A 23110-nucleotide genomic window follows, 5' to 3' on the forward strand; every position below is an offset into this window, starting at 1 on the left:
GATGAATAAAGGTGTCGCAAGGTGACACAAGTCCAAGAAGGGCACAGGCAGGAAGTGGTAACTTGTAACAGTTGTCTCTGGAGCTCCTATCTACCACGTGGGCAGTAGGCTTTTCACTCACTCTCACTCACAGCCACCCTTATGTCACACTGGCCTGGGCTTCCGATAGCAGGCTAACATTTCACGATTGCGTTACTGAGGTCCGCTTTCTCTCTTACTCTGGGCAACCCTCTGTTTGGCTGATTAAGAAAATACAAAAAGGCTTTAGCTAAATTTATGTTTGTCATTATGGTCACATGAAGCAATATTTATGCTGTCCCTCAATGACCCCAGGAATATTTGATGAGTGTTGCTACTGAATAAAAACATTGATTACAATAAAAAAAATGAGAAGTTAGAGAAATCCATGCAACCTTAATAAAAAAAATCTTTATGAACAAGAACTCCAGATGTATACTAAATTGGCAAGCTGGAAAACTCATTCGCTCAAGAGCAGACACTGAAACTTAAAGCCTTGACTTGCACTTTCTAAAAGTAGACTTTGAGAGAGATCTGCAACCTGCACATGTCACCATCTTAATTCATGCACAGCTTTTGCGTCCCCAAACGAAGAGCTGATGTGACCTTGTCTGTCCTTTTTTTTTTTTTTTTTAATAGAACAATTCAATTCTGCTCTGTGCAGCAGTTTTTCGTCAGTTATCAGCCTTCATTTGTGGTCATGCTGGACCATTTGTTTTTCTGGCATGGTTGGATAATGGTGGATAATTGTGTTGAATGTTACATGAAAAGAATTGAAATGTTAGTTTACTGTTGTTTGTTTGGTAGAATCTATGTCGACGTGCGTTTGTGAGATTATATGCAACAACTTCATTTATTGTACGGATAGTGAGGTTGAGCACATACATATGTATATATCCTGCAAAGGGATTGAGGCACACAGGCACATCCGATCTTCACCAGCTGACTGCATGGAGCTGCTTTCCGGCATCTTATCTAGATTTAAAAAAGCTCCTTCTGAATGTGAGCGATTAAATCCAGGGTGTAAATGGAGAGTGTGAGCTTGTTTGTTGGCACAGAAGGACCACGCATGACTCCAGCCAGCTGCACCTGTCTTAATGTAGCAAAGAAGTGAGGCCTCCATGGCCCCAAGTGGGGCCGGAGCCAAGACCAGAGGGTCAGGACGAGGGGCTCAGTGGAGAATGGACTGAATGTGACTACCATAAGCAAATCCTTCCCACTTCAAGATCCTTTAACTATAAATAGCCTTTATTAGGATTACAAGAATGTAGTGATAACGTAATAAGTTTTCAGCATATGTGATATGGGTGACATAAGGAGAGAAAAGAGCTGAAGAGTGTTTCTAATATTGAAAAACATGAGCAGCAATCAGGCGGATACAGGTTATATTCACAGACACATCATTAAGTACACAACAACGGCAAAAACACTAGTAGTTTAAAATTGCACTGCGTCTTAGTACGTATCTAAATGAAGTCAGCAACATTAGAAAAAATAAAAGAACAGAATCGGCTGTCGTTATGATGAAGTTCTTACAGCAATACATACTATAACATAAATATATATAATTTTTTTTTATATAAATGTGATAGAAATAAAGCTGGCCTAACACTTGAAATTCAACTATTTGCCTGTATGTGGGTGTTTGCCATAATTCTAAGACAAAATGTAATTAGTCACTTTGCCAATGAAGGATATTTGTTTTTCTTTCCTTGAGTTGTTTTTTCACAGTAACAATGGGAACATCGGCTGTGTGATATTAATCCAGCTGTTTTTTTCTATAGTGCAGGGTTGAGCTGAAGCTGGAGCCTAATTTCAAATGCATGAAAAGGCATTCAGCAAAAATTATTGTAGTTGCGAAATAGTGAAAGGCATATTTCTGCAAAAAAAACTTAAAGTACTGTTGATAGGCCATACAGTTTGTTTTATTTCTAGTTCATGCTAGTGGGAAATAATGGCAAAATTAGACATGTTCCATAGGCATCAACTGTCAGACTCGAGGTAATAAGAAAATGTAAACTTTATTTGCAAATTAGTCATTCTAGATTCTCTGATTTACAGAAGAGAAAAAAAACATTAATAATGGCACAGTCATCGTAATATGTACATTGCTGATATCGCAATAATCCAGGCATTTGTGTTGTCCGGATTAGATTAAGGCACAAAGAGTCTGCTCAGTCTGTAGAGCAAATAACAAAGCACTACCTGCAGTTCAACATACCACAGCATTTCTGCAACGCATTAGGAGTTTAAACTGTAAAGCTCCTCAGGTGAATAGCTCGCGTGGGAAACATCACAGTTTGTCCATTGTACATTCATTATTTTAGGAGAGATTAAGACATCAACGTGTTGAACTAAGACATTGGGTGATTGGATACGTTTCAGGAGACCTGAGGGTTGATGCAGTAAACGGATCCGTTTCAGAAAATGTAAGCGCTAACGCATTCTATCCATCTGTATCTCCACATCATTTCAATAAAAGCCAAACAAATACGATTGAATAAGAAATGTAAAGCGCCGTCTCATTGTGCAAAGTGATTACGTATAGGTTTGAATACGATTGCACATGAATAAGAATATACAAATCACTCCAGAACATACATTATCGGCAGAGTATTTAGTCCAGATAAAAAAAAACAATTAAAAAAAACTGACTATCCTGAAGAAATGGATGTGATGTCAAGAGTAGGTCAATAACACAGTGTGGTAAAACTACATGGAAATGCAATTAGTGATAAGGGCAAGTGAATTCCCGCTATTATTGTTTCAGTTGCAATGGATAACAGACAAATCAATGAGGATGCTACATGTCTCCATGATTGATGTACACACAGCCCTATTAATACTTAGCCGACCCAATTTACATCCACAGCAAGGCAATATATAAGCATAACGCTCTACAGTACAACAGAAATGACAATGGCCAGATGGCAGAAGCAAGAAAATTTCAGTGCTTCTTGATGAAACATATTTTGATACAAACATTCCTTCCTTTTTTTTTTTTTTTTAATTCCCCCACAGTATGTTTCACCTGTACAATATAGTTGAGATAGCCTGACAATGATTGACAATGATGAATGATGAAAATTCTCACTTTTGATTCCGTGCCACTGGAAACATATATATTCTAATTTACTGGGATGGTGAATTTTGAGTTATCAAGTAACCATTAATCGTCAAATTTCACTTCGTGTAGTAAATCAAAATGACTTATTTTCACTTTCCGAGTTGAACTACTGAAATAATAATGTGATTTATTCGATGCACTATCAAAAAATCATCAAAGTAGGCATCTCTCAGTATGGTACAGCTCAGTTCTACACCACCAGAACTGCACTAAAGTAAAGATTTTTTTTCTTTTTAATTCCAGACCTTTAGATCGCCCTTATTTAATTGTGGACAAGTACAGCAGATCGAGTTTGATTATTTTGTGCATCTTTATGCTCTCCCACTACTGTGATGTTGTTAAGGGCCTCAACACAACATCGAGCAACTTAAAAATATAAAAATACGAAAGATGGCCATTAAAAGCTCTCGCTGCAGCATATTAGAAACAGGTTCAGAGGAAGTGAAAATATTACAATTATCAGTGACTTGGCCTCATGTTCATGTGGCCTACAGTACTACAGGACATTCATAGGTCAACAGAGTGGTACACTGATCTAATACCATTACTGTGTATTAATAGTAGGTCGTAAGGGGTTATACGTACTTTGTCCGTTGAGTCCGAAAAACAGTGACAATTTGAGGGTGAGGTACATTCATTCAAACATTAGCCCTGTGGCTCAAGAAATTCAAGTAAAAGCCTTCTTTCAAAATGTGTGAGCAAGCATTGTGTCTGCACAAATCTTCCTGTAAGCTATCGTTCCCTCAATTAAGCCCATTCATTTCATTTCACTTCATTTGGTCTTCTTGAGAGATATTTCAAGCAACAAGGGTCTTGCTTTGCTCCTCCTTGTCAATAGAGACAGCAGCAGCTAATAAATGTATAGACTGTAGAAAACAAAATGTATGTAAACGCACAGATTTCTCCAGAACTTACATACAAAGAAGCAGAACAAAAAAAAAATCAAATTGAAATCAGCTAAGAGGTAAAACTGATAAACAGTCTTTAAAAAAAAAGGAAGAAAATACACCTAAAGGAAAACAGAATTAGAAGTCATGTTGAACTGTAAAGTGCAAGTATAAAGATATATTTTTACAAGTTGTCTCAATTCATGGCATTGAGGCAGGGTGAATGGTCTCTTGTGGAAAGAGTGCAAGTTTAAAACAGCACGTGTTTCAAAAATGATAGCAGACAGTAACAGGATGAGTCACCTGTCACTCATCTTCGCCGTAAGAAGACACCCACCGCCTCTAAAGGCACAGGGTAGTCCTCCAGGAGCGTCCCTCCATCAAACACCTGAGCATTTTGACTGTCCTGCCATTGGAAGCCCCCGTCAGGTAAGTAAATGTCCCTCTTCACTGCTCCCCTCTCCACCACCGGTGCCACCAGAACCTACAACGTCCACAAAAAGGATCAGATGTGTGGATAAATGCACTGCGGGATGAAATTATAATAGAAGGTTACCTCGTCTCCAATGAGGAACTGGTCATCGATGGTGAAGGTCACTGGATCCTCTGGACTGAGCCACCACAGGGGCCGATAGATGGGGCTTCCCGTCTCCTGCCACTCTTCGGCATACTTTTCTATGAGTGGTACCACATCCCTCTGGTGCTTTGTTATGTATACCCGTGTTAAGTTTAGCACCTGAGTAACAGACGAAGAAGAATATAATTGTACTGGACCCCTCCCAAAAACTATGTGTGTGTGTGTGTGAATATATACTATATATACATATATATATATATATATATATATATATAAAATTGCATTTATTTTAATTATTATCCTTTGTGAGTTTTTCTCGTGACCATGTGTGAATTTGTCACTTTGAGCAGTAGACGTTCACACAGGCCTTCAATGTTGACTTTGCGGTTTTGACAAGGTTCAAGTTGTTCTTCCTGCTCCATCTGGGAAATTTACTTGAGCATTCCATTAAGGGTCACATCGTCTCCAGTATCCAATGACAAAAACAATAGTTGATGTGCCATTAATAAGCAGATTTTTAAAAAATGGAGAACATTTGTAGGAATTTGCTGGGTTTCATTTGAGCGTTCTCAATGATAAGCCAGGTGGTTTGTGTTGGTATGATATTTGACAACAGTTTGCTTCCAACATGACACTGAGTCGCACTTGACCTTCTTGGCTTGAATGTTCACTAAGAAGTAGTCTGTTCTTCTCTAAGCTATCACCTCCGCCTCACCTCAACTTTATGAATTGGAAAGTGAAAATGGAAAACACTGACTAACTTCCCAAAAGGTCTATTTTTATCTCTGACATTGCAACACAAGTCAAAACCAATATAATTTGATGTCTCCGGGAGATAAATAAAAAGGTTGATTGTCATGCTTGTCACGTACTCATAATTAACTAGCACAAAAAAAGCCATGTACTTTTCTGAGTGTTGTGCTTAAAAATCACGATTATTCCTGATCCAATGGCTCTGTGTGGGAGAGTTATGAATCCAGAGCAGGCATTATAATTCAGAACAGATGGACCTCCAAACCACAGGTGATGTTGGGAGGGGGGCCTGTCGATCACTCCTAATGCGTACATGCGTCACGCCAGGAAGAAGACGTGTTGCGGTGTGGGTTCTCGCTCTTGACAAACATTAAATGTTGTCTGTTCAGGACACTTGAACCCCGGTCTACATTGTGAGAAGTCACCGGATTCTCTGAGACTTTAGGACATGTTTTGATGCCATGCGATGAACAGCAGGAGGTATCAAATAGATAAAGTAATCCTCCTTTCGGGGGCAAAGCCTGGAGCATCTTCTCATGGGAACCAACAGGCACAGCAAAGGAGAGGCCGTTTGCTCACTTAACATCTTGTGTAGTCTCTTACATTCCCATCAGCAGTCTGCCATTGTGTGAGATCAGCCGAGGAAATATTCCACTCCATATTTCCATTTAAGAACATCACACAGATGGGAAGAATATTCTCACAGGGGAGTCTCTCTCTGAATGATTCCAACTCCTCTTTTTTAATGTCAGTGTTTGTTTTGCGCATAATAATGCTGCCCGCCACAGTTTTGCCATAGCGGGAGTATACTTTATGTGGAAGCTGCTCTACTTTCCAGGTTGAACAGCTTTTCTTTATACCACATATGAACTGAGAAAGACTGAGTCAACAGCGTCTCTGCTCATTGAAGCCAAGTCCTGCAATAACCCTCAAGTTAATCAACAAATAATTCCACAAAATCAACAGGATTCTTCACAATGAAATATTGAATATTATGCATATCACAACTAATGCGTGAATCTAAGATTAGAACTTTAAGGTTTGTCAGGCCTTGAGCTGAATAATAACCGGCTTGAGGTAAAAATCCTGTCCAGTCTGACACTGAATTAACAGGCGAAAAAAAAAAAAGTCTTTACCCAGTCCTCTCCGCAGACCCATGGGGGTGTATGGAAACTGATTACCGGGAGGAAGGACACAATCTCCAGCCAACGAATGTACAACTCCTCATCTGTGACCATGTCTCCAGATAGAGATCCACCTGTTTGGACAAACAGATGCAGGGGATTTGTATCATGTACAGTGACTGTAAAACTGAAATTACTACAAGCAAACAATACATTTATTCTAACAGATTGAATTTGGGGGGAAAAAAACAGCAAAATAAACAGACTATAATATATGGAGTACATGCATGGTTTGGCATATGTGTAGTATGTTGTAGCTGAATGCCATCATGGACTAAGTAGTAGATGCTAAGTGTCACGACTCGTCCCCGGTCACGTCCATGTTGTCATAGTTTTGTCCGTTTGTCTGTGTGCTCGCCCCACCCCTCCCGTGTGCCCATGATCAGTGTGATCATTCTCACATGCCTCTTGTTACCCGTCTTGTATTTAAGTCCTGTTTGTGTGTCACTCCCGGTCGGATCATTGTGTTGTTGTCGTCAGATCCTGTTGTTTTCTTGTCTCACGTCCTGGTCAGTCAGTCTAGTTATTGTTGTGTTAATGTCAGGATGTCTTTTTGTTTCACGTCTTTTTCGGTCAGTCTTGTTGTTAGGTTTTGTTAGTGAGTTATGTCAGTTTGCCGAGTCTTTTTGAGTTTGCTTCAATAAACCCTGGTCCAAGCTGCACTTGGTCGCCCTGCTCCATTTCCACACTCCGAAGCCTGACAGCTAAGTAGTACAAAAGTAGAACAAAGGTTTTCTTGGGATTTATATCACTATGAAGTGCTTCTTGTTGATTTTTGAAGTTTTGTTCTGCTCTTGTCCAGGATATGTTGTGGTATCCTTGAGAGGAAAGTTGGTCATTTTAAAGTAATGTTAACATTTCCATGTGTTATGCTGCGTCAACATGCTGCAGTGTGCTACACTGGTACATTTGAATGTCTAAGTGCACTCGATTTGCCATTTTGATCAAATTCGATTTTTCATTTAGTGGACTATGACTTATGTGAAGTTTGCATGTTTCTTGCTTTTTTTGGAAGGGGTTTTCGCATGTGCATTTTAGTTTAATTGAAGAAAATGTGTCTACAATAAATCACTGCTTGTCTATATGTTCTCTAAGATTGATTACAACAAATACATGCTTTACGCCACCTCTTGAGGAAAGGTTAACTCAAATTGGCTCCAGCTCACTCATTACCCTGACATGGCCAAGGATGGACTTTACCTGCGCTCACCTTGTCCATTTTCTCTGGAAAATCTGACATTTCTTTCAATTTGAATCGACAACTGACCTATAAGATGCAGTATTACCTACTGCATCGGGAATGAGGAAGTTGTATCCCAGCACAGTGTGGTGCAGCAGACAAGGAATGATCCCCTTCAGACCCATTAGGCTCCAGTCAGACTGCAGAGAAGTCATCCTGAGAAACACTGGTTTGTGGCTAGACCTGAGGAACAAACAAGGTTACAATAAGAAGAATTCTCATTTAGAAATAGGTCGTAAACAAATTGAACATAGTGCACCTTGTCCCCGCTGACATGATAGTGGAGTCTCCAATTCTGGCGGCCACATCAGCCAGTAGGCTGATGTATGTGTCCCCACCTAGAGCCTCCGGTGACCGCAGGGCCTGCTCCTCAAAGAGATTCTTCTCACCCCCTTCCAGCAGGATATACTCCATTCCCAAATGGGCCTGTATGGCTCCAACTCTGTCCAGGAACCAGCTCACGGCTCCAGGGTTTGTGACATTCAGCTTTACGCAGAATTTCCCTCGCCACTGAGTCATCAAAGGGACCTTTAGAATGGAAACGCATAGACAACATTATCATCTACGAGCCTGAAAGGTGATGAGAATAGCCGCACACATGTTCCCACTCACCAACTGTCCATGTGGTGCGGAGGGAAGACTAAGCCAGAAGGCCTCAGTACCATCCATAAGAGATGTATGGAACTGCGTGGTGTCCACGCTCAGGAAAGGGGACAGAGTGACGGAAATGTTAAGAAGCTTCACAAGTGGGAGGTCGGTGCTGCGTCTTTTAGACGCCCCCCTCTTCCTGCTATTGAGGTAGTCCTGGTCCTACGGAGGGATAAGCACACTTAAGACATACAGCTACATTCATACAAAAACATCTATTCCTTGCGCAGGTTTTGCAACAAATTGTTGGACAATTTCATACTTTCAACAGACCATTTTGAGTTGGGCCTGTTTAAGTGCCCTGGCTCAAAGTTCATAAAGGCATGTTTTGGTTGAAGAACTTCCTTCCCATTAAAAACCTTTGGGAGACCCAAATGTCAAACATTGGTAAAGTCTGAACTCTCTTTTGAATGAAAGAGTGAAAAAAGTCCAACAGACTTGCGAGCCAAGAAGAAAGTCTCCCTGGAAGCAACCAAGAAATAGCTGTAATTTATATCCCATTCATCAATAAAGACGAAGTGTCACAATATTTCTATCCAGAAGAGTCAGTCCGACCTGATTTCACAATATTTTAATAGTCATTTTACAAACCAACAGCCAACACCTTCAGATGTCCCCAATGGATGTTTGGCTTCGTATTTGTATGTCTCCCAATTTGTATCGCAAGACTGCAGTTGTGTCAAATGACTTTAGCCAGAACCATTTAAAACCTACAATAATCCTTTGGAATGTTCATGTACATAATGTCAGATAATAATTCTAGATTACCTAATGGTGTGCTTTAACAACACAAAAGGTTAAGACCAGGTTGTGTGAAACAGCAATGGGAAGAAAATATACGTATTATGCAATTCATTTTCGCAAGTCACTTTTTCTGGTACACTTTTCTTTAATAATTTGCATGTGCAAATGAATTTCTATGCAAACACTAAACCAGATGAACTGCACATTTCAGTCATTAAATTTAGAAATGACGCAAAATGGTTACATGACCAACATTTCCTTATGCCAACCGTAGTATAATGTTTTTTTTTCTCCATAAAACTGCTATGTAAAAGAAACGACCTGTGATTGATCATTTCAGAACACCAATAAAACTGGAGGTAACTAAAAGAATCATTGTTGCCCGTCTCGGTGCTGTCGAATTATTGCAATAATCAACACTGCATGCTTGGCTCAGACTTTATGATAGGAACATAACTGGTGTTTTATATCTTCAATGTACCAGACAAGCATTTTGTTGTGTTGGGTACAGGAAATTTCTTAACAAGGTAATGGATTATTCCCCTTCTATACAGTCCTCCTCTGACACCTTCTGCACTAGTAATGGGCTCACATTCTAAGGTGGCATGTGTGTGTTTGGTCAGATGCTTGAGCTTGCACTGCTTTTATGAACGCTGCTTTCAAATAACATAAATCCATTTGAGTCTGTGGAAGAACTGCGTAGAGGCAGGTTCGGCCCGATGCCCACTTAATAGTTAAGAAAATATGCTCAAGCTGTATTGATGCTTGTGGTTCATTTATTTCTGAATGAAATGCATCGTGTTAGACCAGCTGTTTACCTTGTGCCATTGTGGTCTGATTTCTTTGAAAACGTACGTCAATCTCTTGTTTTTCTTGTTCCAAGGTCCCTGCACAGCACTGAGCTCGGGTGTCAGGATCTCACTATTACATGAACTTCTTTCCCCATCCATTGTTCCTGTTACATTCTTTTTTTAATCTGGTATTGATTTTGATACAAGTGAGAGAGATCCTGCTGATATTGTTTTTATGGGGGAGTATAAAAAAAAACCTTCACAGAAAGATATTGGATGCAATTGTTCAATCTGATAAAGATTTAATCTACTAAGAATTTTGATTGACACCGTCCGCTAAATCTGAATCCAACATGAATTCAATATCAGTTGTTTTCAGCACTGTGAAACTTCACTACATTGTGATGAGAGGTGCTTACAATATACTCATGTATTGTAGGTACTATAGGAACTTCAAAATCACATTGCGTTAGAGCAGTAAGACATGCCACGAACTATGTCCTGACCGGATAAATTCTACCCTGAGTTGTCCGAATAGACATTTTGTTTTTGATGATCCAAAGCCAAAATGCATATAAAAAACAGTTTGATTTGGATTACCGTAATTTTCGGACTATAAGTCGCGGTTTTTTTCATAGTTTGGGTGGGGGGGGCGACTTATACTCAGGAGCGACTTATATACATATATATGTTTTTTTCACTTTTTTGGGCATTTTATGGCTGGTGCGACTTATACTCCGGTGCGACTTATAGTCCGAAAATTACGGTAAATGAAAATTAATAGCTATTTAGAACAACAAAGAAGAGATGGGAAGCCTTTTTGTACTTTTCTAGGTGGGATGCAATTTAGCCTAACCGAATAAAGCTTGGAGTCAGAAATTGAAGATCATGTACCATTTCAGAAAGGAGGTTGGTGGAATGTTCATTAAGGCTGATGATTCCATCCCCTAGCTGGTGTCTTCTAAGACGATTAGAGAAGGTCCTCAGCTCCCTCTCCACCTTCAGCCCTGAATCCACGTTGCTGAGGAGCTTCCAGGATGGGAGCCTGTGGGACACATTGACACACAAGCAGTTTGTACAGTGAGAATTTTTGAACCATGAGTATATGAAGAGTATGCAGGGGAACACCGCTTGTATTTATACATATGCAAAGATCTGTATGGACATATATATAATTATATTTATTCTATTAGTATATTTCAAACAATGTATCTTTCATTAATACAATACATAGTCAACGTAGACATGTTTTCTTCATTGCCCCAATTAAATTAATTTCAGCATTGTTTCTTCCGTTCTCAACCAGGTAGTCAAAATGATGCCAAACTGGCGATCTTACTGACTTTAATAGTTGACTAGCATTAGCATTAGTCACAATTTTGTGACTCGTCAGATGCCTCTCACTGAAAAATCGGTCAAATCACACAGGCGTTGTTCTTCCTTCAGTATTGACAACGTGTCCATTTTTTATCAAGAATTATTTTGAACCCAAGTACATTGAAGGTAGAGCAGCCTGACAAAATGGATTGGCTTTGAGTTCTGATTGTCCACTCTATCGATCTATTATCTTTTCTCTTTGAGAAGGCCTCATCTTCCTCCAAAGCACTTACCACAGCGCCTTAAGGTCGGGTATCTCCCGAGTGAGCTGGGAGAGCTGCTGCATTGCTTCTTGGTGTACAGCCTTCACATTGTTGGCCACGCAAACAGTGTACTGCAAGGGCAGAAGTGTCATACTGGGCAGTGATTGCAAGCAGAATTGTTGTCTGCTCTCCAAGCCCAGCTGCAGAGGGATGTCTGGAGACACCAGCACTGCAACACCTGCATGGCGAAAAACGGGAGAAAGACTCATACTCTCACATATTTCATTGATATTTTAACTCAAAAAACAAAATGAAAACACATATTAAGAAATAAAGTGGAAATATGAACATTCACACTTACACTCACACCTATGGGCAATTTAGAGCCGCACTGTAAGGCCCGAGCTGAGATTTCCACTTAGGGTCATGCATGGGGGCCTTTTTCAAGAGGATTCAAGTGCGCACTTTGACTAGACAATTCCAAAACCTTCATTTTGTTGTTTTCTAGAACGCCATTCGGAAGTTGACTTTGGTGTCTTTTGAATGTGCTTTTTTAGATTATTTGGCCAAATTTACTTCAGGTTCTCTTTAAGTGATTTAATGATTGAACAGGGCTGGTTGAACTCAGGCTTGGGAGTGGCGAGTGAAAAGAACTCAGCTTTCTCAAAACAAATTGATTAATTCATGAAAAATAAGACAGTCACCATGGACTCATATTTTCTATTTTCTGCAGTCACATTATAGAGCATATGCTGATGCATGTTACTAGAAATATGTCAGCTGTTCCCGGATGATGAATACACCAATGCTATTGACTGAGACACCCCTGGAGTGCAATTCAATCGGGCTCACCCGACATGTCATCCTGTCACTAGATTGCATAAAATATCCAGGGGCTGAATGGTACCTGGATCCAGATTTGGGAAGAAATCCCCCCTGGACACTATCCCTTGGTTCATCGGGAGCATGCCTACATTTCCACCATACACAATAATGAAGTTTAATAGGGAAACCAGCCCTCGTGGATAGAGCAAAATACAGTGTATAACAAATGAAAATTGATTCATCAAGATCTGTGATGTCCACAAATGTCTTGAAAAGTGCCTTCTGAATGAAACAGGAATAAGACAATGGCATACTGTCAGTTCCAGCATGTGTTCTTGTACACTGCATGCAGCTTTCCGGGGAGTATGTCAAATACAAATTAAATGAGATAAAAAAAGAATTGTGTCTGCAGATGTACGTGCCCTGCAAGGAATGTCTCTTTGGTCTCCAGTTACCCCCTCTACCCTTGCCGCTTCCCAACCGTTGACTGACTCATGGCTTTTTATCACCGTCGGCTCTTTTTTCTTACCTTCCACACTGCCATGTGTTGTGGTTCTCTCTGTTCTCCGACAGATTCAAGGCGTTACCTAATCTGTGATTTCCATAATCTTGCCACAAGTAGCCGAAGCGGGATTTGGAGTTGAGTTGTTAAACAGATTAAGATGTAAGAGTGTTTTCCGGCGCCGGCAGAACGTCTGAGAACTCAGGCTGGGAGCTTGGCTGCCCTCTTTAGTTTCAATAGGTGCACTGTTCCCAGGCAGGCAGGAACCAGAAGCAGGCAGTACACAGTTTCTAATCGGATTCATAGTTTCACAGATCACATGGCATGCAAAAGTCGAGTGAGGAGCTTCGACCTCAGTTGGGCACCTCTCATATGTTTGCAACGGATAATGTCAAAGAGATAACCGTATCACTGAAGCTTCCTTCCCTTCCCACGCAGGGTATCGGGTCACCCTCTAACTCCTTCTCACATCTACCTTAATGCAGACTGCTGTGGAGAATTTTTTTTTTTTATTCAAAAGGTTTCTTGAGGCAAAGCCGGAACGGTTCGACCAGGTTGTAGCTGAGAAAAGTGGGACAGTGGAGAAAATGTTACAGCTTTATGGAAGGATGGAGGCGGAATGCAGGCAGTGGAAAAAGAGGCGACCGGCGTACACCAGACACCCAGTAGCCTTGTGCAACGATGTGCAGCTACGGCACGCTGCACCAGTGTTTTTTACCCGAGTGCACGCGAGGTGGAAAGTGTTTGCAAGCGCGGCTTCTTGAGTCATATTTAATTTTTATGGGAAATGACATTGTGGGGCCTCACGGAAACTTGACAAGCTAATCAATAGAGGCTGTATGATTTCTTCCTATTTTGACCACAAGACTCCAATACAATGTTACGACCTCAAAGAATAGTATGGTGCGCACCTATTAAGTTGTCAATCAAAAAGGGCTGCGATTTATATTAGTGTGGCTGTGTAGAACCCAAACACACACAGCCCTGAATGAACAGGATCCCTCGATCACAGCCAAGAGTGGGACGCTGGTGGTTATTTCAAGAAAGGGAAGCAGGTTTGGATCCTTGGGTTGCAGCCAAGGTGGTGTGCCCCAAGAGTTGGAGGGGAAGCAAATGGGGCGGGGGCTATTTTTAGAACAATTCCTTAAACACGCCAAGCTTCCCTTGAATATTTTCCACCATCCCTCAGGAGAAAATCACACGGCTGACAGACTGTTTGCGTGCCTTCAAATCTGCAGGTAATAGTGGCAAATTCCTCAAATCTAGGAAGACATCCAACCACCCAAATCATCTTTTCACACACAATTAAGAGTGACCAACATTCTATTTCATGGGGCGCTCATTTCCTTTAGAATCATAAAAGAATCTGTTCTTCTTCCATGCTCGACCCCATGCAGCTTGCGAGGGGTCAACACAAATTCAAGGCAGCGCGTGGACCCTACAACAGCACTGCCGACTGACTGCTTTGGACCAGATGGCACTTTACCTTGTCACAGATCAATGCATAGTGTATAATGCGCAACACCTGTCTGCTAACAAACCCGACTGGGATTATAAAATGCACTTTGAAATATGAAAGCACACGTGTGTGCTCAGCATGGATTCCCTTACAATGGAAACTTCGTCTCTTTGCCCAACCTCAACAAATTGATGGCCACATAACTTGGATAACTTTCCAAGTCTTACGTTTCCAAACCCACTTATGGAAGAAGAAGTGACAAACTTAATGACCTTACACTCGGCTCTGTTCCGATCATTTATCTGTTTTAGCGTTCAAAATGTGAGCGATTTTGGTTTCCTAAAGTGTGATCACTCAAGTTGCATAAAGCAAATGTCTTCAGTGATATGAAAACCCTTCCCAGTAATATTTTTTCCTTTAGTGTGATCTTAGCTGAGGATTCATCATGAAGTTAATGTAATATTTTGCTTCCTGGATTTTGGAATAGATGCCAGGAATTAATTTAGAAAAGAAGCAAAATTCAGAGCCCAGTATTGCATATATATGTTTATACATAAATCAAAATGTATTTCTTCATTTGTTTTGCTTATTGCCCATGATGGAAAGATTTTGGTGGGATCATGGAAAATTGTCTTACACCAGCCCTCGCATATATTGGAGATGACAGCTAGCAATGAAGCACTGGCTGGCTAAATGAGTCATTCTTCAAGTGTTTAGCATCTCTTCAGTGGGCAGCTGCTCAGTGACCTTCTGAATGACACGAAGCATTTGCTTAGTTAGTTAGCCTCCTTGTCAAACGGCATTATATTAGTCTTTATAGTGTCGATAAAATATGTCCTTGGGCTTAGTAGCAAGACAAGAAAACAATACAATGAAATGTCAAAAGTGGAATATTCCAGAAGTCATAACATTTCAGTTTACATTGTAACCATGCGGCCTCGAATAAGAACAGTGACCACACAGGGCAGAACTGGGTAGTTTGTGTGTAGAAGTGGTACTACCGGAAAGGGGTTTTATTTGTCACCGGACACCACCAATGTCAATGACAACGGGCATCAACATACCTTTGCACGGTACTGGCTACAACACATCCTTACAAATCAATTCAAAGTGCTGCATCAGGACAAACCTTTGTGAAATATAGACTTAATCCTGTAGAACTTTGTGGCACTTCTGCCGCCTCATGGCATGCTTATTTTTGAATGGATAAAGACAGGTGGATGTATAAGTTGTACAGTTGGTGACACTATCAAATGTCACACTCGTAGTCGACTGCATAGCATCTTTCTCGTGTCTCTGCTTCGTCCATCCACTTGGCCTTCACTTTACAGAATTGTGCCCCTTCATTTGGTTTACTGTCTTTATTTTCATCTGCTGCTCACTTGTTTTTTACTTAGTCTGCCTTGCTATAGTTAACTGATCCTCAAGTCACTTTTAGGTTGTCAGGCACACTTTCGTCTTCCTGCACTGCATTGCATTGAAAATATCTTTCACAGTGACGGTCTTGCCAATCGAGACAAGCCTCACAGCAACACAGCTTCTCACATGATCAACGGATGATATCAAACTCAAAACTGAGTCCATGTTTGTTTTTCTCACTTAACAACATTTTAACTTGGGGATTTGTGCCCAGATGCCACCATCCCCTTTCCCAGTTAAATGATTAAGACAGGTGGGAGTTTTTAATGTTTTGTTACCAGAACGTTGCCCTTTCTGAGATCAAACAAACAAAACAAAACAAACAACCACCATCAGTTTTTTCTATCAAACTGTGAAGGAGACAAATCACAAATTAGCTCTGCACATACACAACAGTTTACTATTATTATTATTCTATTATTATTATTATTATTATTATTCTATTATTATTATTACTGTTATTATTACTACTATTATTATTATTATCTTTATTATTAGTAGTAGTACTAGTAGTAGTAGTAGTAGTAGTATCATCATTATTCAGTCTGTCTCAAGTCAGCTAGAATAGGCTGCAGGGTATTTGTAAAACTGAGTAGAGCACTGAGCATAAGTGTAGGAAATGGATGGACGCTTAATGAGTGTATTTTTAATGGGCAGGTAATGAGGCAAAGAGGCAGAGGATGTAATATTCAGTAGACTATATGGTAGAAAGGCTCTTATGAATGTTCCATCAATATTTTAGTTCCACTTGATGGATGAGCTGGGGCCCATTTGAGGTCAAATATTGGAGCCCAGTGTTCAAAATAAACCTGACCAAGCAGCATTTCCATGTTATGTGGCACACGATTGGAATAAGCTTCCCAATATTCCACCTTTGTCATTACAGTTAAAATTGAGTCTTTAATTGTTTTATATTAAATTTCATTTTAATTTAACATTAATTACATTTGGCACTTAGGTTTTCTTGCACTTTGACCCTGTGGTTGATTATTGCCAAAACTTCCTAATTAAAAAAAAAATGTTTTGAAATCTGAGTTCAAAGTCTCAGGTTGCTTCAGAGAACACTCCATAGAATACTCACAAATTTAAATGAGTCATGATTGGGCAGAATTATTGCTCATTGCATTCGTTTGAGTCTCCGGTCGGACAATTTAAAATATTTTATATTGATGTTCCATATATGCCTATCATATCATACATTCAACGTTACGGTGACTTTGGTAAAGATTAAGAACTCCAAATTATTTTGTCAAGAGCATTTCTAAAAACAATTTCAATAAAGTTCTTATGAACATATTGGTCCCGTTACTTTCCTAGATCTGTGAGTGGTTACTTAGTGACATTCAAACAATTGTTAATGGGATGTTGTCTGGTGTTTTTATACCCTCTGCAAAGCTAAACTGAGAAACAAAGGCTTACAGGGTCGCCCTCTTTAAAGTTGGAGAGGGGAGGTAAGGCATGTGACCCCTTGTGCACTGCTCCACCGTATTACATAATACCCCAAAAGTATATGTGCATGCATGCATTCATGTATACTTTGTCTTCAGAGTGTACATACGTGAAGCCAGAAAAATGTTCGTGTCTCTATTGTTTTTTGCGACGTGTTTACTAACTATTCGACTTGTCAAAATTCCTACTGTGCATCAAAGAATTTACTGAGAATTTATGAATGACCAAATACGATAAAACCACAACGGAAATAGAAACAGTGAAGTGCTTTTTTGTTTTTTTAACATGGCTGCAATGTCTCCCATCTTTGAAGATGTTTTGGTATGGAACACAATATCAGACCAGCCTGTTGAAGCAATACCATTCATTACTTTGTAAAGCAACTACCGTAAATTTCGGACTATAAGTGTACAGTGCTGAAAAAAAGGCGCCATCCATTGAACAACTTTGACTTGATTTTTCTCACATTAGGCTACAGTTGGCTACACAAAAAATTCTTCAGTCATTCAACCCCTCTGAGCCTTCAACACCTAACTTCACCAGTGTAAATTGCATTTAATCAAATACTGGGAATGGTAGACACGCATCCAGCAGTGGTTGACAACTATGAGCAGCAGTTTGAGTGTGACACTTTACATCCATTGTTTTGTTTTTTTAACCACCATTACAAGTCTCACATGCACCACACATTCTTCATCAGTGGCCCATTGTGAAATGTAACACCTCTAAAGTAAAAGGGCTCCCATCCAACCTATTCTTTTAATAAACAAAAAGCAATTCCCCCCATTCCTCTAAGAATTGATCAAAGATGGAGACGCTTGCTTGCTTCTCTTTGCTTCTCTTAATCTCTAAATTATTAAACCAACATGCCAAAGACAGTATTGTCTTTCAATCTATTTATGGGCCACCTCCCTATCCAGTGGGTTATATTTTGGGGGTGCTTTTTCCGGGAGCTACTCCCAAGAATTTTCTACACTTGCACACAAACAACCAAGTCAATAATGAAGGGTTGAGGTGGGGGCGGTGATGGAGTAAACGTGAAATCCTCAGGGGGATTCCCTCATACCCTGGGATTGACACCACAGTTTTTGTAGCCCCTGAGGTGGGGTCACATTTCTAAACAGCACCATGATGTACAAAACGCTGCATCACTGTAAAGGTTTGAGTCCAAGTGCGCCCGCAACATGTTGATTGACTGAAATGACTTACAATACGAGCTCTTACCTGATGAGCCGAGGAAGTATCGCTCCAGAGCTGAGCCGAAACCTGAGGGATTCTCCTTGAGATCGCTGACAACAAAGGGCTGCACAGTGGCATTTTGATCATTAATAGGCCACGTCTGACCGTTCACACTGGCGCCGCCATACCAGGATACGTTCGTCATGGAGAAGCAGTCCTGAGAGGCCAAAAGCGTTGTCAGGTATGAAAATACAACAACAAAAAATGATGCTCAAGGAACTTGTGGGTTGAAGACACAAACAAATATTTTTGTGCTTAAGTTGAGAATTAAAAAAGACGGTAAATTTTAGTAGGATATGCAAATTCTGGGTTCAGCTACATATTGGAATAAATGCAGAAGTCCCATTTCTTAAAAATGCATGTCATCATCATCATCATCATCGGTTTAAAGTCCATGTTCCAGGCATGTCTTATTCATAAAGTTACAAATATTATTATAGTATATGTAGGTGGATTTATATTGATATACATATTTATCTGTACATTTACAGTCATATGCAAAAGTTTGGGCACCCCTGATCAAACGAATTAAATAATATTGAATTGAATTAAATGAATTTATGCATCTGGCTACTTTTGTTTAGGTAATGATTGCACACTTTCTGTAAATCGTATAAACTTCATATCACTTCTCAAATGTCACTGTTTTTGTCTGCTACATGATATATTTAACTGAAATTGCTGATTCGAACAACCAATGATTTATAAAGAAACATTTTGAAAATGATCAGGGGTGCCCAAACTTTTGCATACGACTGTACATGTATATGCCGCCATATGTATCTCTTTCTCTCTCTCACTATACATATAGTGTATGTACAATATCACAATATATTGTAAGGTTTGTTTTATTTATTTATATATATATATATATATATATATATATATATATATATATATATATATATATATATATGTATATATATATATACATACAGTATACTGTACATACAATATTTGCAAACTTCTTTATTGTAATGTAATACAACTGACTGTACCGAGTCATGTCATGCAACCAAAGCTGTTTTTTGTCAAATGAATAATAATCAAAACGAATCCTTTTTATCTTTGTAATGCTTGTTTTTGTCCCCCTGAGACAAACACACAGTTAAGTCTGAGCCCTTTTCAAGACTTTTAGGAGGGCCGCCAAGTGGTCAGCTGAGTGGCACCCGGCAGGATTTTGGAAATTGTGTGTTCGGAATGATTTTCTGAGCCCGTGCAGTCAGGCCACATGACAGAGAGTTATGGTGGGGACAGATTAACCTCGCCAAGCATCCCAATAGTGAAATGTGTTTGAGAATTAAGCCAGGGGAAAGTCCAGTATGTGCCCTTCTTGTCAAAAACATGTTTTGATACGGCATGCTTGAAGTGTTCTTAACTCCACATACGTATTCAAATAAAGGACTTGTAGAATAATAAGAATGGATTGTGGTTGACGAGACTTCATGTTTTATAATTTAGTAATATGTAATAATGTGTGTGCATTTAAAACAGAAGACAAAAAAACTGCTTTTACAAAGATGATAATGCTCAATTGTGACTGATTACCAGTGGTATATTATTTGTGTAATAATACAGTATTGTAAATAATACTTCATGTAGAATTTACTGTGGTGTGCGACTGCACCACATCAGACCAGAGTGCTTTCTAGAATTTTGCTTACCATAACAATAGTTCAATAGTAGTTTATGAACTACTATATTGCAATATATTTCAACTTTTTCTTATTGATTAGTGGTTATTTGTTAAGATTAGCTTAACAGTTTTTCCCAAACTAGTTTCATCTTTAGAGTTACTCTGCAATTCCCACATGTGCAGGTAGACTATTATTTTGATATTTAAAATGTATGATTTGTTTCAATGAAAAAAATATTTTCTTTTCACGCATGCATGCACGTTAAATAGGATGCACAAAAATAATCTATTCCAAATGAGCACAAATTAGAGTGAAAGGAAGCTTACCTTGAGCTGCACATGGCACTGCACCGGAGTCCAGGTCATGCTGTAGCACTCAGTCCCGGTGTCCTCGTTCACATCCAGGGAGATTTTGATCTCAGCTACTGCGTCCCACGTGTAGCAGAACTCGGTCTTGTTGAGCCAGCACAAGTTTCTCACAAATGGGACCTCCAGGTCAGGGTTCCCCACGTTCTCGACGTCTATCTCTACGTAGGTCTTGTCCTCAGTTAGCGTCTGGATGACCAGCGAGTGGGTTCTTCTCTCCCAGATCAGTCCGCTCAAAGTCCCCTTAAGGATCCAGTTCTTGTTGGGCTGGTCCACCACTTGCCAGTAAATGATCCCAATCGTCATTACAAAGAAGACGGCCACCCCGAGACACGCTATCGCTCCTTTCCACGTCTCGTTCATCTCCTTCAAGCCTGTGTCCCATGTTACCTCCGGAATGGGGCTAGGGTTCCTATTTCGAGCGTGAGGCATGTTGTTTTTGAGATCAGCAAAAAATCAAACACCAAGAAATACTGTAGGAAGCTCTGTGTGCCAAACGACTCTGTTGTTGCTTCATCATGCCATCACGGTGTAAGTGTATATATTTTTTGTCCTTTAGTTTATCTGCACACGCCCTACACCGTGTGGCACTTTGTCAATTGGACCAGCAATAGAGACATGCCATGTGAAGAAATCGGTGTGGGTAGCAAAACAGGAATGGGTGGTTGACTTACCACATAGCGCCGCTGTTTTTAAAAAAAAAAAAATCTGGATTTTTCAATGTGCATTGGCCGCAGTAAAGTGGTGAGCTGCCCCAAGCTGAGTTTGGCAGCAGTGCCCACGAATAGCCCAAAGACGCGCTCTCGTTTGCCCCGCACTGTCTGACGTAACGCCGCGCTCTTTCTTCACATGAAAGTTGGAGAGAGGGATTTGGTGGGGGGATCGGGAGGGTTTGCCAAAGCAGTGGAGCTTCCAGTGTGGACGCAGCGGCCAAGGTCGACTCGGTAAGAGAGAGACCCCCCATGCGTAGCCCTGCACTATCTGTGCGCTCTGCGTGCGTAAAGGGTCTGCAGTGCAAGCAGTGCATCTAGACAGGGGCGCGTTCGTTCGGGTGCGTGGTCGCAGGCGTCAAGCGGGAATTGACACCTCTGGACACTTTCCATACCTTCGCCACATTTGATCTTGTGGCATTTTTTGTATTTTCTTGGAGAGCAGAGAAGGAAGTTAGCCCGACAAATCTAAATCTGTGCTGAAATTGTTCACATTGGTGGCATAGTCAAGTAATACGTAAGCATATTTTATGTACAAAAAAAAAAATACATGCAAAGTATCTATCTATCTATCTATCTATCTATCTATCTATCTATCTATCTATCTATCTATCTATCTATCTATCTATCTATCTATCTATCTATCTATCTATCTATCTATCTATCTATCTATCTATCTATCTATCTATCGTATGAGCAAATAGTTTAAGTTTGATATGATCGTGCTATTTAGGCCACAACAATCACATTTACCATTTCCAAAGCAATTCAAAGATGAACATCTTGTAAATGAAAAAATAGAATTGAAATAAGTTTGTGTTCATGATCAATCAATGTTTATCATAGACACGAGATTTGTTGCGTGGCTCTGGTTTTGTGTTTGTTGGATGGACACTTGTCAGCAACAATGTTGTTTATTTGTTCCTTAAAGCAGGCGGTGGCGGTGTGATTGGTCCAAGGTGGCAATCGTTGGTATTTGGACTGTCAACGTCCATTGTGTCTGGAGTCACAGTGTCAACATGGTGCCACTGAACCACACTTTGACACATGCAGCTCGATAGTATATGGGTGCCTTAAATCAGTGCATGTTTAGTGCCTGTGCAGTACACAAGCTTACAAAACTTAAGTGCTTCGTCAGCATTGTGCAAACAAAATGACACAACTCACACTCACTGAGATGTTCTTGCTATTTGTCACTAAACAGGTAATTAATAATTATAATGCCAATGACAATAATAAAAAGAACCACAGGGCTTTCGCAATGTTGTTATGTTTGTGGGTGAAGGTCTTCTACGGTGGCACACCAGATGTCCTAAGAGGTGCTAGCTGACATACCTTGAAGATCAGTTGCTCTTGTCTCTGTTTATGTATGTCAGACCCCCTTTGGCTCCTAATCCATCACATAACTTTGTCAGGGGCAGAAGTACGGAATAATGCATTCAAGCATGCGTGCCTGCTCTAGTTCAATTTGGGTAGTGCAGTGGCTCCTGGGTTAGAGGTCAGGCTTATGATTTCAACGGAACATCCAGGGGAGGGGGGGGGGGTTGTCTGAATATACACACCATCTAGCTTCCCCCCTCCCTACCATTTCCATCCCTTGTAGCTATAAATAGGCAGAGAACTGTTGAGTGGCATGCATCCACTCCCTTAGAGAGTGTGAACATGGGACATGAAAAAACAGCAATCAGTCCTGCAGCGGCCATTTCGTTTACCACTTAATTAGTGTTGATAGTTGAGGGGCAAGGGAAAAATAATGGTTTGTTATGATGTTTGTGTTACTGTGTTTGTGCAAATCATAGTTGTGCCAAAACATACAAACATCACAATACCAACATTATGTTTTGTTTGCAACATTCTTTAAGATGATGTAATGTGCTAGCATGTACATATTAAATAATTACATTCTCCTATTAAACACATTTTATCCCAAATTGGGACATTTTAAAGGTACCATGC

General features: G+C 40.1%; 1 protein-coding gene across 2 annotated transcripts; it reads right to left on the minus strand.

Moving 5' to 3' along the window:
• Positions 1–2023: 2023 nt before the first annotated feature.
• Positions 2024–21437, minus strand: si:ch211-236l14.4 (SITS-binding protein). 2 transcript variants are annotated; one of them, XM_037254179.1, is made up of 11 exons: positions 21119–21437; positions 20406–20856; positions 18428–18599; positions 11580–11787; positions 10864–11014; positions 8399–8596; positions 8046–8314; positions 7833–7969; positions 6499–6620; positions 4589–4768; positions 2024–4516 (listed from the first exon to the last, which is right to left on the minus strand). In XM_037254179.1, exons 1-11 carry the CDS (start codon positions 21406–21408, stop codon positions 4343–4345), a joined length of 2352 nt encoding a protein of 783 aa, XP_037110074.1. In that variant the 5' UTR covers positions 21409–21437; the 3' UTR covers positions 2024–4342. The 2 variants fall into 2 exon arrangements, with proteins under 2 accessions (XP_037110074.1, XP_037110075.1); XM_037254180.1 differs by lacking the exon at positions 2024–4516 and having other exon boundaries at positions 4633–4768; positions 7837–7969.
• Between the last annotated feature and the right edge of the window lie 1673 nt (positions 21438–23110).

This window comes from Syngnathus acus, chromosome 6, assembly GCF_901709675.1.
Source record: "Syngnathus acus chromosome 6, fSynAcu1.2, whole genome shotgun sequence".
Taxonomy (NCBI): Eukaryota; Metazoa; Chordata; class Actinopteri; order Syngnathiformes; family Syngnathidae; genus Syngnathus; species Syngnathus acus.

What these genes read in the sequence shown, in the direction of transcription:
- si:ch211-236l14.4 (XM_037254179.1), bottom strand. Translation starts at nt 21,408, where the DNA reads ATGGGGGGTCTCTCTCTTACCGAGTCGACCTTGGCCGCTGCGTCCACA. An exon ending in AAAAACAGCGGCGCTATGTG is followed by an intron (nt 20,857 to 21,118) that starts GTAAGTCAACCA and finishes CGCTCGAAATAG; the next exon opens with GAACCCTAGCCCCATTCCGG. An exon ending in AGTTCCTCATTGGAGACGAG is followed by an intron (nt 4,517 to 4,588) that starts GTAACCTTCTAT and finishes TGGACGTTGTAG; the next exon opens with GTTCTGGTGGCACCGGTGGT.